At 42.4% G+C, this 14626-nt stretch overlaps 2 protein-coding genes across 3 annotated transcripts in view; one reads left to right on the top strand and one right to left on the bottom strand.

Annotated features, from left to right (window-relative positions):
- The window catches only part of ST8SIA6 (ST8 alpha-N-acetyl-neuraminide alpha-2,8-sialyltransferase 6), a 473234-nt gene that overhangs the window by 341113 nt on the left and 117495 nt on the right, over nucleotides 1-14626 (bottom strand). The gene's annotated exons all lie outside the window — the stretch shown is intronic.
- LOC307200011 (macrophage mannose receptor 1-like) overlaps nucleotides 1-14626 on the top strand; it is a 52545-nt gene that overhangs the window by 12980 nt on the left and 24939 nt on the right. For both annotated transcript variants that reach the window (XM_079948265.1, XM_079948264.1), the window contains exons 7-16: nucleotides 1145-1327; nucleotides 3211-3368; nucleotides 4422-4535; nucleotides 6690-6805; nucleotides 8093-8241; nucleotides 8355-8554; nucleotides 9591-9712; nucleotides 12198-12282; nucleotides 13275-13413; nucleotides 14034-14069. In XM_079948265.1, the coding sequence (XP_079804391.1) occupies nucleotides 1145-1327; nucleotides 3211-3368; nucleotides 4422-4535; nucleotides 6690-6805; nucleotides 8093-8241; nucleotides 8355-8554; nucleotides 9591-9712; nucleotides 12198-12282; nucleotides 13275-13413; nucleotides 14034-14069 (1302 nt within the window). The remainder of the gene's footprint in view (nucleotides 1-1144; nucleotides 1328-3210; nucleotides 3369-4421; nucleotides 4536-6689; nucleotides 6806-8092; nucleotides 8242-8354; nucleotides 8555-9590; nucleotides 9713-12197; nucleotides 12283-13274; nucleotides 13414-14033; nucleotides 14070-14626) is intronic.

Here is a 14626-nt window from a genome sequence, read left to right as displayed (position 1 = left end):
TGAAGGAACTGAGGTGATGTTTATCAAATTTGCAGATGAAATCAAACTGCGAGGGGAAGATGATACTGCAGAAGTTAAAATCAGAATTCAAAAGGACCTTAACAGATTGGAGAACTGGACCAAAACTAACAAAATGAATTTCAACAGGGACAGATGTTTTAGTGAATTTCAACAGGGACACTTAGCCAGGAATAACCAGATTCACAAATAGAAGATAAGGGACACCTGGCTTGACAGCAGTGTATGTGAATAGGATCTAGGGGTCTTAATAGACGACAAGCTTAACATGAGGCAACAGTGTGAGGCAACAGCCAAAAAAGTTAATGCAATTCTAGGCTGTACCAGCAGATGTATGTCCAGACCAATGGAAGTAATTGGGTCACTCTATTCTGCCTTGGTCAGACCACAACTGGAATGGAATACTGTGTCCAGTTCTGGGTGCCACAATTTAAGAGGCATACTGATATGCTGAAACATGTGCAGAGGATGGCAATCAATATGATCAAGTGTCTGTAAACCACGCTTTATGAGGAACAGTTGAGGAAGTTGGGTATGTTTAGCCCAGAGAAGAGAAGTCTGACAGGTGATATGATAGTCACCTTCATATGCTGCCAATGTCAGGCTTTTGGAGCTTCCCAATGGCCGTCAGAAGACGTAGCAGTTAAGGCATTGGGTAGAATCCATAGTAATTAATCAAAAGGGGTGCTGTTGTTTGGGTTTGCCTTCCAGGAAATTGGGGTACCCTGTTAAAGGTATTCTAAAAGAGGTGCTCATAAGCCCAGATGGGGGCTGAGGACCATAGCACTCCCCTTGGTGGCGATTCTGATGGGTTGCTCCTATTTGGCGTAAGTCATAGGGCATTCCTATCTCAGAATCGACCCCATTGCTAGCAGTCAGCAGACGGGCCGACTGAACAGGGAATCACCCAATGCCTGAGCCAAATTCATTTACATCAGTAATCAATAAAGTTGTGGCCTGTTTTGATCCAAGGACATAGTCCTGGTTGTTGTTTATTTAAATTTTTAAAAAATCATGTATGCAAGGCACCAGGCAGTAAGCTCAGTGCACCTGAGCATGCAGTTGTGTTTTTTTTAAGGAAATCCATCCAGTCATGCTATCTTAAATATGATTTTTCTCTTTTTAGGTAGGTCAAAGCCTATTAAATGTTCAGATGGCTGGGCTGCCTATGAAGGCCACTGTTACCGCCTTTACAGACACCTCAAGACGTGGCCGCAGGCACTATCATCCTGTCGAAAGGAAGGTGGAGACTTAATAAGTATACACAACATTGAAGAACACAGCTTCATCATTTCTCAGCTAGGCTACCGTAAGTACATCCAGAAAGTTCCATTCTCCTGGTATCCAAGATATGTGTGAGATAAAGGGGAAGAGAGTTTTTGAAGATTCAGGGCAGATAGAAGAAAGGACTTCTTCTCGCAGCTCAGAGTTAATTATGGAACTCGCTCCCAAAAGAGGCAGTGATGGCCACAAACTTAGATGGTTTTAAAAGAGGATGGGAAAGAGGGCTATTGATGGCTATGAGCCATGATGGCTATTCTCTGCCTCCACAGTTGGAGGTAACAATGCTTCTGAATACCAGTTGCTGGAAGCCACAGGAGGGGAGAGTTTGTTCTTGTGCTCAAATCCTGCTTGCTGGTTTCCCAGAAGCATCTTGTTGGCCACTGTGAAAACAGGATGCTGGACTAGATGGACCAGCAGGCTCTTCTTATGTTTTGTTGTTGTTGTTGCCACATGCTGGAATGGAATGTTATTGGGACCCCTTCCCTGATTAAAAATATTTTGGAGGGATTGTCTGTTGTTGTTGTTGTTGTTGTTGTTGTTGTTGTTGTGATGATGATGAATATGGAACACAAAAATGTCAAATGTGAGATATGGCACAGACTATTAAAGCCTTCCTCAGCCTGGTTCCATCCTGATGTTTTGAACTACAAACCCTATACATTTCAGCATAACCAATGGGCAGGGATGATGGGAGTCGTATTCCAAAACATTGGAGGGTACCAGGTTAGTGAAGATGCTAATGCATCTGTAATACTGCATTATGTGACTGACACTCCAAAATAAACTTTTTGGCTTGCCTGGGGGGGGGGAGAGAATTCAGGCCTGGGCTCTCCGACTAGCTTTTGGGGCTCTCCGTAGGCGACACGCACTGGATGTGTTCAACATCCACCACAAGAGCCTTTGCTTTGCTGGTAATGGCTCTTGCTTGCCTAGATGGAGAAGACAGTATGGCTGCAAGGGTCACTCACCTAAAATTCAGGGTGGGTGGCAGTTGCAGTCCTGGCGCATCTCCCCAGGAGCAGAAATGATCATTTTGCCCTCACAGCTGGCCATTGGAATACTCCTCAGCCAGCTGCGCGGGATGATGGGATTGTCTGTCAAAATTCTAAATATTCTGGGCCAATCAAGACCCTGGAGGGGTGGTTTGAGCAGCAAAGCCAAGTACTAGTCTTCACTCTGGTCCACCTCTGGAAAATGAAAAGCCTGCTGAGCATTGGAGCCTTCCCACCAACCCTATATACTGTTCCTTGGGCACCTCGTTTTGAAGACTTTGCTGTGGTTCAAAATGGTCGCTGTATTAGGGACTGGGAAGGAATTTACCTGCAAAATTTTTTGCTGTTTGGGGTTTCTGTCTTCCTAATAGTAATCATCACATCTTTCAGCAGATAAGGTATTGGGTGGAATCTTTAGTCTGTCTTTGTGTGCAGGCTGACATGGTGGACCACCCCAACCACAAGCAGGTACGATATCTCAGGGTAACCTGGAAAAGTGGTCAGAATCAAAGTTCTGTCCTGAAGCCAAGTGGGGAGCAGCTGGGCTTCCAACTGTAGCCCAGGGCAGGCCACCTTAGTTGACCCACATCTTGAGGTGGCCCTTAACCTCAGGCATGACTCTGACCTAACTTCAGCTTTCTCCTAGCCAATACACAGCCAGTGTCTAAGCCTACCTACATCGGTAATCAATAAAGTTCTGGCTAATTTTTAATCCCCAAAAGTTGTTGTGGCATCTTTGTTCCTCCTGCCTTCCCTTGCCGCTACCTTCCACAGGGGGGCTCACTGCACATGGGTGTGCAAAAGCCCATAAGTTATGTGTGACTGAAATGTAGCATTGCTCTACCCACTGTGAAACATCTGGGTTTATTGCAATTAAAGTCAGGGAGTAAATAACATGATGAATTTGTGTTCTTAGAGCCAGAGGATAGTCTATGGATAGGACTGAATGACCGGAAGATTCAGATGTATTTTGAATGGAGTGATGGATCTACAGTGAGATTCACCAAGTGGCAGAAAGGAAAACCCACACACATAAATGATGTGCAAAACGACTGCGTATTCATGAATGGGGAGGTAAAAATAAGGAACGCTAATAGAGATGTATTTCCCTTGGATTCGTCTTTGTGTGAAAGACCAAACAAATATACTGACAGCTAATCTGACACTCCCACAGCTGTGCTAGTGCACACCAAACTTTCCTACACTGTCCTTGTACTGTCCAGGTAAACAGCATAATTGGTGTAAGCAGGCTGACTCCACAACATCCTGCCCACCATGCCAGCTGCTCCTGTTGAAAGCTAATTGTATACATTGCAATTCTAGGAGAACTAAGAATTGTAAGGGGTGTAAGGAGACAGTGATTTGCATCCCATCCTTTGTTACTCATAATTAGCATTGTTTCCATACCACTACATGAAAAATGATCTTCTTGAGAATCTCGCCTTCTTTCTTTTTCTTTTTTAAAGAGGAAGCTTCTAGCAGATATGATTGTGCCATCACTTTGGTGGTGATGCTTCAGTTCTGGGCATCGCTAAGTATACCTTCCCATAATTAGAAAAATTAAAATAAATTTCACAATTAGTAAAAATAAATCAAAGAATACATTTTGCAAAGTAAAATAATATGCATGATCTGCAAACAAACATAAACAATGCATTTTTAAAGACAAGATAATAGAAATCTGAATTTTATATTTGGAACATCTACAAAGGTGGGAATTAGGCCACTTCACCTTAAGTTCTCCAGTTGGGATAGAAGTATATTTTCAAATGCTACCAATTTTTTGCAGGCTGAAACCTGACTTTGTTTATCATTAACAGGCTTGAAATAAATCTCTCTCTAATCCTTTTTTCTTGGTATTATTGGTTTAGGCCGGGGGTGGAGTGCCATTTTAGCTCATTATCTGCACCACCACTCACAGTCTCACAACTTATTCTTTTTTCTCAGTATAGAAATTCATTATTGTAGAGGCTGTAGAATTCAGAGCACTGCAAATGTAATGGGTGTTTTGTGCAGCTGTCCCCCTTGTGCAACAATAGAAAACTTTGCATCAAGAAAATGAGAAAGTGTAAAGATAGTCTACCCTCCTTTATTGAGATACGTATTTCTTCACCTTACCATCTCCAGAATGGATACTGGGCAGATAATTTTTGTGAAGAGGAACTTGGTTACATCTGTAAAAGAGCACCTTTGGCAATTCTTTCTGAAGAACCTGAAATTGCTGATCCAAATTGCCAAAAAGTAAGTATAAAGTCAACCATGTAGTAGTTTAAAAAGTGAAATAAGCATATATGCCATCCATTTCTATTCTTAATATTCTATTCTATAAGAGTCTAGTCTATAGGATTTGTTGCCCAGTGATGCAGAGGCACCTCTAGCCTTGAGATGAGCTGTACAGTTTCTCTCTCCCACATACACACCAATTGCTTGCCCTTCCTCAATCACATTCTCCCATCTTCAGCAACTACAACACCATTAGCTTTCCTCACTTCTTTTATTTTTTACTGCTAGCAATGGGAAGATCTACACTGTTATCCTAGAGGGTTTTCTATTACTTAAATTTCTCTTTCTTTTATTTGCTTATTGAGAATAACAATTTGTTAGCTGCACTGCTAGTACTTAAGGTAGCAAACAATGATAAATAAAGCAAAATAAAGTAAACTCAGCATCACTGCTAAAAATGTATAAAACCTTGCCAGGTGGTGAAAAGGCCAAAGAGAATAAATGTGTTTCGCACACCCTCTGGAAGGCAAATAAATAAAAGCAAATGCAGATTTCAGGGAGGAATTTGCAGTGCCTTGGGGCAACTTTTTCAAAGGCCCTGCTTCCAGCAGATACGCAATATACTATCCTCCCACTGCCCATAACAAGAAGAGACATTCTAATAAATCTGTGCTGGTCTCCAAGGTATAAAATGCTAAGCTTAATCAAATTTACTTGGAACCAAGGAAGCTTCACTTCTGGATTATAGCCAGTAACCACACTTCAAACTGAGTTCTCATGTGCTTATGGAAGTGTGTGTTCTTTGGGGTTGTCATAGAATCATAGAATTGTACAGTTGGAAGGGACCCAAAGGGTCATTTAGCCAACTCCCTGCAATGCAGGAATCTCAACTAAAGCATCCATGACAGATGGCCATCCAGCCTCTGCTTCAAAACCTTTGATGAAGGATAGTCCACCATCTCCCAAGGGAGCCCACTGTCTAACAGCTCTTACTGTCAGACATTATTCCTGATGTTTAATCTCCATTCTTCTAATCAGAATACAGGTTCTGCCCTCCAGAGCAGGAGAAAACAAGCTTGCCCATCTTCTATGTGACAGCCCTTTAGATATTTGAGGATGGCTATCGTATCTCCTCTTTCCCTGGCTAAAAATACCCAGCTCCCTCAACCATTCCTCATAAGGCTTGGTTTCCAGACCCTTGATCATCTTGGTTACCCTCTTTTGCACACATTCCAGCTTGCCAATATGCTTCTCAAATTGTGGTGCCCAGAATTGGACACAGTATTCCAGGTGTGGTCTGACCAAGGCAGAATAGAGCAGTGCTGTAGCTTCCTTTTATCTGGACACTGTACTTCTGTTAATGCAACCTAGAATAGCATTAGCTTCTTTCTTTCTTTCTTTCTTTCTTTCTTTCTTTCTTTCTTTATTTATTTTTGCTGTATCACATTGTTGACTCATGTTAAGCTTGTAGCCTACTAAGACCCGTAGATGCTTTTCACATGTACTACTGACAATCCAGGTGTCCCTTGTCTTATATTGGTGCAGCTGGTTCTTTCTGCCTAAGTGCAGAACCTTACATTTGTCCCTGGTGAATTCCACACAAAACGTTTTGCGATTCAGATAGCGCCCTGTGTGCATTTGAAGATCCTCTATTGAATACATGGAGTATTTCCTGAGTCAGAGAAAAGTTTTGGACAAGGGAAGCTTATGCATATGCCTTGGAGCCTCTATGTGTACATTAAAGGCCCTTTATCAGCCTTTCATTGTTAAGGTATTTAAATGTAAAGTTTCTACTTTATCCCTTAGTTATATATCAGGATTGTTCTGTTTTCACTTTTTGGTTTCACACTACTGCAATTTTCAAAAGGGCAAAAAATAATAAAGATTGTCACATTGGCTGGGGTAGCAACTTACTGGCAACAGCGCTGAAGGTCTCTGACTCATTGACCTATCCAATAAAAAAGAAGCACTGCAAGTTTGTGCACTGTTGGGGTGATGACATCATTGTCCCAGGCAACATATAGGAGAACTCTGTGTAAGTTCCATGATGTCTAGTGGTGGATGTGATTCCCATCTCAGTAAATGTTCAGCAGCACCATTAAAATAAACTCAATGTCTCCATTGTGGTAATATTGTGGTAACATATGGTTGTTGGTTCTTCTATATCAACAGGGCTGGAGAAGGCATGGTTTCTACTGTTACTTAATTGAACAAACATCTGCAACATTTTCAGAAGCAAAGACATCATGTGCAGCAAATCACGGATCTTTGACTTCTGTGGAAAACAGGTATCAAAACTAAATGGTCTTGCTGTTAGGAGGGCATATACTGTATTCCTTTCTTCTTCCCTTTGCTGGACATGAAAGATAAATGATTACTTTTCTTGTGACTATGGGTTGTTTCCAGCTAAGGTTTGCTCACATTAAACTTGCTGATGGACATAAATTATCCGTGCTCATTAATTTCAATGGATCTACTCTATTGTGAACAGGACTAACAACCATATGTGTTTTATGTGAGTGAAATGTGTAATTGCTATATTTCTTTGTCACATAATGGATATTAAGATTTGACCTGTAGCCTGTGACTAAGATTCCCACCACCCTTCTGAGTAATACCCCTCCCCACCTTCTCACTATATAGAAGGGTCTGGAAACTTCTGTTTCAGTGTATCTGAAGAAGTGTGCATGCACACGAAAGCTCATACCAAGAACTAACTTAGTTGGTCTTTAAGGTGCTACTGGAAGGAATTTTTTTTGTTTCTACTTTCTTGAATTAGCAGCTCTGTGTTTCTTGTGAATTTCCTACTTGATTTGCAATCTGTGGCTTGCCTCACTTTCCTGAAACTTCTGCACTGCATGGACCTTGCACTCCTGATTTCATTACATGCAACTCCCAGTTTACATGGGGCACTGTTTGTCTAAGTGAAATTACATATATTTGAAACACCACTGAAAAAGCCTGCAAACACCTCATTCTCCTCTGCCCCCACCCTGTTCTGCCCATTTTTGTATGGGGTTTGGGTCACTTCCAGGTTCAACGTGATGCATGCATGCACAGTCACACGCATATTGGCTGTGCCTATAATGGTTGCTGCCTGTATTGTCCTTGTGTGGTGGGGAGACTTTCAAATCCAGTGTTTTTCTTTCTCAAGTGAGTGAATGTTTTCTAGAATTCCTTATAAAATCCCTAATCCTATATGTATGTTGTGGTTCGAGGACCCGACCCCCGCGAAGTAAAATGAAGACACAGGGACACGTGATATAAGGTTAATGGGCTAGAAAAGGCCACAACTTTATTGATTACAGCAATGAAAAGGTATTGGCTTAGGCATTGGATTGCGAAACAAGTGGGTTTATTCACCAGGGGTTCATCACATGCAGGTATATTGCTTAGTGATAGTGGATCTATTGGTTTAGACACATCCCTGTCTCCACTGTGACCTGTCCATTATCCTGCTAGGCTCTGTACTTCAACAGGAAGAGAACTGTCCTGTGGTAGGCCATCAATTTAGTTTTAAAATATAGGAAATTTAAAATAATTTGAAAGAATTGATTACATATTCTTCTCCACAGATATGAACAGGCCTTCCTGACTAGTCTAGTTGGACTTCGTTCTGAAAAATATTTCTGGATCGGCCTTTCAGATGTAGAGCAACCAGGGACATTCAACTGGACAAATGGAGACGGTGTTCTGTTCACCCACTGGAACTCAGGAATGCCTGGTAGGTATTGCCTGAAGTCCATCAGGAATGGTATTTCACAAAGGCTTTCTCCAATTGTTTTGAATATATGTGAAGAACAAGGCTCAACTGAACTTTTCTTGTACTTCCAAAAGGGCAACAACCCGGCTGTGTTGCCATGAGAACTGGGACTGCAGCCGGATTGTGGGATGTTGTGAACTGTGAGGAGAAGGCAGCCTTCATTTGCAAACGATGGGCAGATGGTGTGACAACAACTCCTCCTCCCAAACCAACTCCTCTGCCTGCATGTCCAAATGAATGGCATCCAAGCAGTACTAGACCTGTGTGTTTTAAGGTAGGTATACTGTTTCTTGATGACGCAAGTGGCGCTGTGGTCTAAACCACAGAGCCTAGGGCTTGCTGATCAGAAGGTCGGTGATTCGAATCCCCGCGACGGGGTGAGCTCCCGTTGTTGGGACCCAGCTTCTGCCCACCTAGCAGTTCGAAAGCATGCTAAAGTGCAAGTAGATAAATAGGTACCGCTCTGGCGGGAAGGTAAACGGCGTTTCTGTGCACTGCTCTGATTCGCCACATGACCCGGAAGCTGTCTGCGGACAAACACCGGCTCCCTCGGCCTATGGAGCGAGATGAGCGCCTCAACCCCAGAGTCGTCTGCGACTGGACCTAATGGTCAAGGGTACCTTTACCTTTATACCATTTCTTGAGTCAGTTTCAGTGCCAGTTCTTGCTTGTCTCAAAACAAGGATGGATACATATTTCAGTATGTCTGTTTTAATTTCAGTGTTACTGCTCAGTGCAGGTTTTTTATCGTTACTCTTTTTATAGTGGGGTTTGGTTCCATGATTTATTTGAACTGCCAATATTCAATTGCTTATTAAATGTTTTATAGATGGGGAGGGTGGAAGGTAGATCTCTGGTAGGTTTGCAGTAGATCAAAATGGACTTCCAGAACTGGCATTAGAGCAGAAGAAGCAACCTTCTGACCTTCTGTAGAAGAAAGACTGTGCTTGTGCAGTTTATCCAGGACTTTCAGATGGAAACACAGAGAGATCTGTGCTTCCCTGTGTTACTTGCTCTCTCAAGAACCACCAGTCTTTGAGTTCCTTGTGCAAAGGCAGGAGGAAGGGCAGCTGGTGGGAGGGACAAAATGTTGGGAGGAAAGTTCAAACTGGCATCAGTGGGAGCCTCCTGCACAAAGCTATTTCCGTACATTTTAAAAACATGTACAGTTATGCCATGTCTATTTTGGTCATTAGCCACTATTATTAAATGCCAAATAGGTGTTCATGCAAACCACACAAATCTCACTGTGAATGAATTTTGCAAGATTTGTTTATTACCAATATGCAATTGTATTTATATGCATCTAGGCCTATTACAAAGAAGTAAAGAACAGGAAATCTTGGTTCGAAGCACAAGATTTTTGTAAAGCAATTGGAGGAGACCTAGCTTCTATTCACAGTGAAAACGAAAAAGATGTTATAAAGGAATTGTGAGTTTCATTAAATGGTTTTTCCTTCACTTTGTCTCAGTATCAAAAAGGGTTGGGGAAGACATTTGCATTTTTTCTTGTGAACCTCCCAACTGACACTTCCTGAACCAAGGTGCGAACCCAAACACCTCTCTCCTCTGAAATGCATGTACTAAAATGGCCTGCCTCTCACTCACTTCCCTCACGCCCCTCTCTCTCTTTGCCCAGGTTCTGTAGCTGCAGTTTGTGTGTAACTGTCTTACAATGCAGTTGTACCTTGGAAGTCGAACGGAATCCATTCCGGAAGTCCGTTCAACTTCCACAACGTTCGGAAACCAAAGTGCGGCTTCTGATTGGCTGCAGGAAGCTCCTACAGCCAGTCAGAAGCTGCGGAAGCCCCGTCAGAAGTTTGGCTTCCTAACATGGTTTGCAAACCGGAACAGTCACTTCTGGGTTTGTGGCATTTGGGAGCCGAAACATTCGAGAACTAAGCTGTTTGAAAAACCAAGGTACAATTGTAAAGGAAACACAACTTGCTATATGTTGAGGTGGTAACTTTTCCTACTGCCCCACACTTTCCAAGAGCACCTCCTGTTTCCATAAATGAACCATGTGCATAGGGTTGGGTGCATGTCCAGAACAATATGAGGATAGAGTTTAGCATGTAAATATGAAGCTAAAATGCAGGTTTTCAAGCTGCTTGGTGATGGAGATGGTTTGGACAGCAGTATCGCCTTTCCCATAAGTCCCTATTTTCTTTTTTAAATAAAGGATTTGTAAATTTAGCTTGAAAAAGAAAGAAAAAAAGATGGCAGTGAGAGTGAGGCTCACTTGTAGGGTGATGGTTATGTGGGTGGACAAGCAGCATGGCTCTGCTTGGCTGGGGTGCTCCAGCATCGTCAGTGGCTTGCCCACCCTGGGCACCAACAACTCATGCTATGCCCCTGCTTTCAGTCTCCACTTTGCCAAGTGTAGGAATGGGGAATCAGGACAGACAAAGAGTTTGATGATCGAGAGACGTTCCTCCTGGCCAGCCTCCAGAACCTCTCTTTTATTAAGTATTACAAACATTGCCACCAGTGTGCTGGTAGCTGATTGGTTAACATACAAACAAAGAAACTCATTGCTGATTGGTTAATATTTGCATAAGGCGGGTACAAGGCAGGATTACATATAAACATTAATCTTAATAGTTCAAAGACTGTTAAACAAGGTAGAGCTTAGACAGATATGAAAGCTCTTAATCCACTTATAACTAAGATTGATTATAATATGTCTAAAGCAATCACTAATATTCTGATCATAGCATAAGAGCACATAATCAATTATATGTTGAAGAAGAATATATCAGGGTAAACTTTAGGTGAACTAAGAAAAGGAATGTTGTGCATGGTACATCTTTGGTATGTGCAAGGGGGATTAAAAGGATAGCTATAGGATTAAAAAGGTGAAGCTTGAGTGTTTCAAGAAAGGCAAAAAGGGAGGGCAATAGTGATTCCCAGAATCTCCCAGAATCTCCCAGAATGCCACACAGAAAAGAGCCAATGTTTTACTATACTGGTATAGAAAGAGAACATCCTTTCACCAAGCTTTACTAAAAGTAAGAGCTGATGCTGGCTCCTCCCATATTTCATATTATCTCACCACTTCTTGAACATTCATCCCAGTGACCAGCAGCTGAGAGCTACCGATTTTCCTAGAAGGAACTCCATTGTCACATAGTTAGCTTTGTTCTGAGGGAGGCTTCTGGGAAGCAAAGGGAGAAAGTTTTAACAAATGTATAAATGAACTCATGGGCCGCAGAGGATTGGGGACACCTGGATTATAATGTGGTCACCTATACAGAACCAATAACTTAGTTTGAAATCCAGGTGTGCTTAAGAATTGACCATGTGAGCAGAAGTTAGACACACACAGTTCCTGCTCCAAACAGTACACCCGCTCCAGAAATCTGATACTGTACCAAAAATTAAATGTATGAACTGGTGATAGATTCATTTATGCTATTTTTCTAAAGAATATCAAGCTAGTCCCAATACAGACAACTTCCCATTTGCACACACTGCTGCAAACCCGCAAGTGGCACGACAAAGCACAAAAACAGCCCCAAAGAGTGCAAAAACTGCAAAAAAAGACACAAAAACAGCACACAGCATTCTCATTAGCTTTTCCAAGAGCAATCTCAGCAGCCTTTGCATTGACCTTTGAGGCCAGTAGAGAGTTGGAGTTTGAGAATGTAGGTTTGGAGGGAGCAATTGTGGCAGAGTTCAGTGGTCTGCTATTTTTATTTAAAAAAAGGGTTCCCAGAGGTTTTGGAGGGTGTTTACAGGATTTTTCAATGGTGTTCAATAACATGGTTTTACTTAAAGGTATGGTGCCTTGGAATGTATCCCTTGTGTAAATGGGGAGTGGTCTGTACCATGAAGTTTAAAACACCAACTGTATCTACATCCATACTCTGTTTGCAATTTTCTGATCTCTGTATATTTATTGTTATATATTTTAGAATTAGGAAAAATCATGGTTATTATTGGACTGGTTTCAGTGAGTTGGCACCCAATAAAGGATATACTTGGAGTGATGGATCTCCTGTAAGTAAATGACCTCTTACTCTCAAACTGAACATTGACAGATCCCATAGCAGTGTTTTCGATTTTAAGTCACTGGAAATTTCAGTTATTATAAACATGATTTGCTTGTAATCTCATTTTTAGATTCAACACTTACGGCAGTTACTACAAAGCAGTGGTGGAGCTTCATGCTCCAGCAATGGGGGGTGGAGAGCAGACGGGGGCGTGGCTGGCTGACATCCTGGGGGCATGGCACGCGTCCCGGAGCATGGTGCACTGCCCAGAGGAGCGTGGCATGCATCCTGGGGCCGTGGCACGCCGCCTGCGGGTGCAGCGCCCAGCACGGGTCAGGTGGGCACCCCACTAGGATTGCACTGCTGGGGGTAATGCGCTCCCACCTCTTCTTCCACCAGTGCTGAAGAGTTGCTGCTTGTCTGGTTGGATTAGATTTGTTTTTATATGTTTAAATGAACATTTTTTATTTCAAAAACAAGGATACTGGAGCAGGAGAGCACACATTGACTGCCTGGTTTATGTTGTTTTGAGTATGTGGGCAGGTAGGCGGCATTCCTGGAACCAACAAGTGTTAAAATCTAAGCAATGATTCAGATTCCTGGAACAGCCAGGCTAGCTTCTTGGTAAGGTAACTGGCCATCCCAGTAACAAAGGAAGTGGTTTGGCATTAGAGGAAAAATGGGTGGGGGGCCCTCCCTCAACTCGCTTGTAGTTAGAAAGCCAAAGGCATGGGCCACAGGGCCAGTCATCTAGATAACTTACAGTGACCTGAACTGATTCTTTATAATAACCTATAGGATCAACACACTATTAATAAACAAATGACAGCCCATCTCTCTCTCTACATATGCACATGCACACATGTGTACAAATCTTTCAAAGACTGCAACATAAGTCTGTCTCCTTTTCTGTATATTACCGCTAAAGTTTGTTGTTGTTGTTGTTGTTGTTGTTGTTGTTGTTTTGGAAACAGTAACAAATCTTTATTCCCACTGTAGGTAGACTTTGAAAGGAATTTTTATCTTAGTGATCGTTACCATGAAGACACGGGATGCAGAGCCATGTATGTCTATGATTCGTGGCAGAGTTCTGACTGGTGTGAACATTTTAAGAATTGGGTTTGCCAAATAAAGAGAGGTAAGGTACCCTTTTAATCTAACACTAGTTCATTAAGCAAAGTGAACAGGCTTTATGCTGCTCTACTGAAACCTGGCATTTTAACATTTTTATTACATGCCTAACTTTTCAGAGGAGGAAATAATAATGTGAAATACATTCAGCCGTCATTAAGAATGTTGCAGATTTCAGATCCTTGGCTTTCATATTATGAGATATGAAGTACAGGTGTCTCCCCATTTGCGCGTGATTAGCATGCATGCTCCCACTGACATGTGTGCCCTTTTTGGCACCAAAAGGGGCAGGAACAGTACAAGGTGTGGGCAGAACAGGGAAATCCCCACTCATGTTCATCCCAGCGACGCATACGGTAGCCGGGAACAAAACCCCAGTGTAAGTGAGGATTCCCGTGTTCCATTTTGATGAGAATGAGAGATCTAGTGCATCAAATTCTTGGTGAATACAGAAGCCACTGATTGTTCTGTCGCATTATGTCATTACCTTTGCGTCAGAATTACAGAAATGTCATATGCTATAAATGGCACTTTAATTTTTATGTACTCCTGTTTGCAATATGAAACGATGTAAGAAAATAGAAATTACACTAGGGTCCATTATAATTAATGTGTTTTGTTTTTCAGGTGTAACAGTGAAAAAAGATCCAGTCGATGGTTTTGGTATGTTGGGTGATTCCACCTTTCCTTGTGTCATGCATGCCTCTTTTAAGCAGCACCATGGAAAGTGGGGCTGGGGCTGCATTATCAGCTCTCTTGGACCATTGATGGTTCTGCCAAAGATGCAGGTGCTCCCTGGCTTGGGCTTGTTCAATTCTGCCTTCCCTCAGGTCACACAAGTTTAAGTAGCCCCAGGGAAAGTGAGAAAGGAGCCACCCCACCAGTTTCTTTTCATCCATTGGAAATTCTGTCAGGAGCCAGCAGCAGCTGCTTCCTAACCTGGGCTTGCTTGCCTGGATTACATATAATTGGCGAGGGACTGTATCTTAGTGACAGAGCATCTGATTTGCATGAGGGAGGTCCCAGGTCCTCCATATCTCCAGGTAGGACTGGTAGACATCCCTGACTGAAACCCTGGAGATTACAGCCTGGGGGTGTTGACAGTACTCAGTTAGGACCAGTGGTTTGGCTTAGGCACCCCCTATGTTCCTGAGTGTCAGATCTCCTTAGCTGCTGTACATCATATTCTTATAACTTGAGTTTATCCTTCTCCTCCCACG

This window comes from Podarcis cretensis (assembly GCF_951804945.1).
Source record: "Podarcis cretensis genome assembly, chromosome: 12".
Taxonomy (NCBI): domain Eukaryota; kingdom Metazoa; phylum Chordata; class Lepidosauria; order Squamata; family Lacertidae; genus Podarcis; species Podarcis cretensis.
The sequence above is the reverse complement of the archived record's forward strand: the minus strand, read 5'-3'. Positions and strand labels throughout refer to the sequence as shown.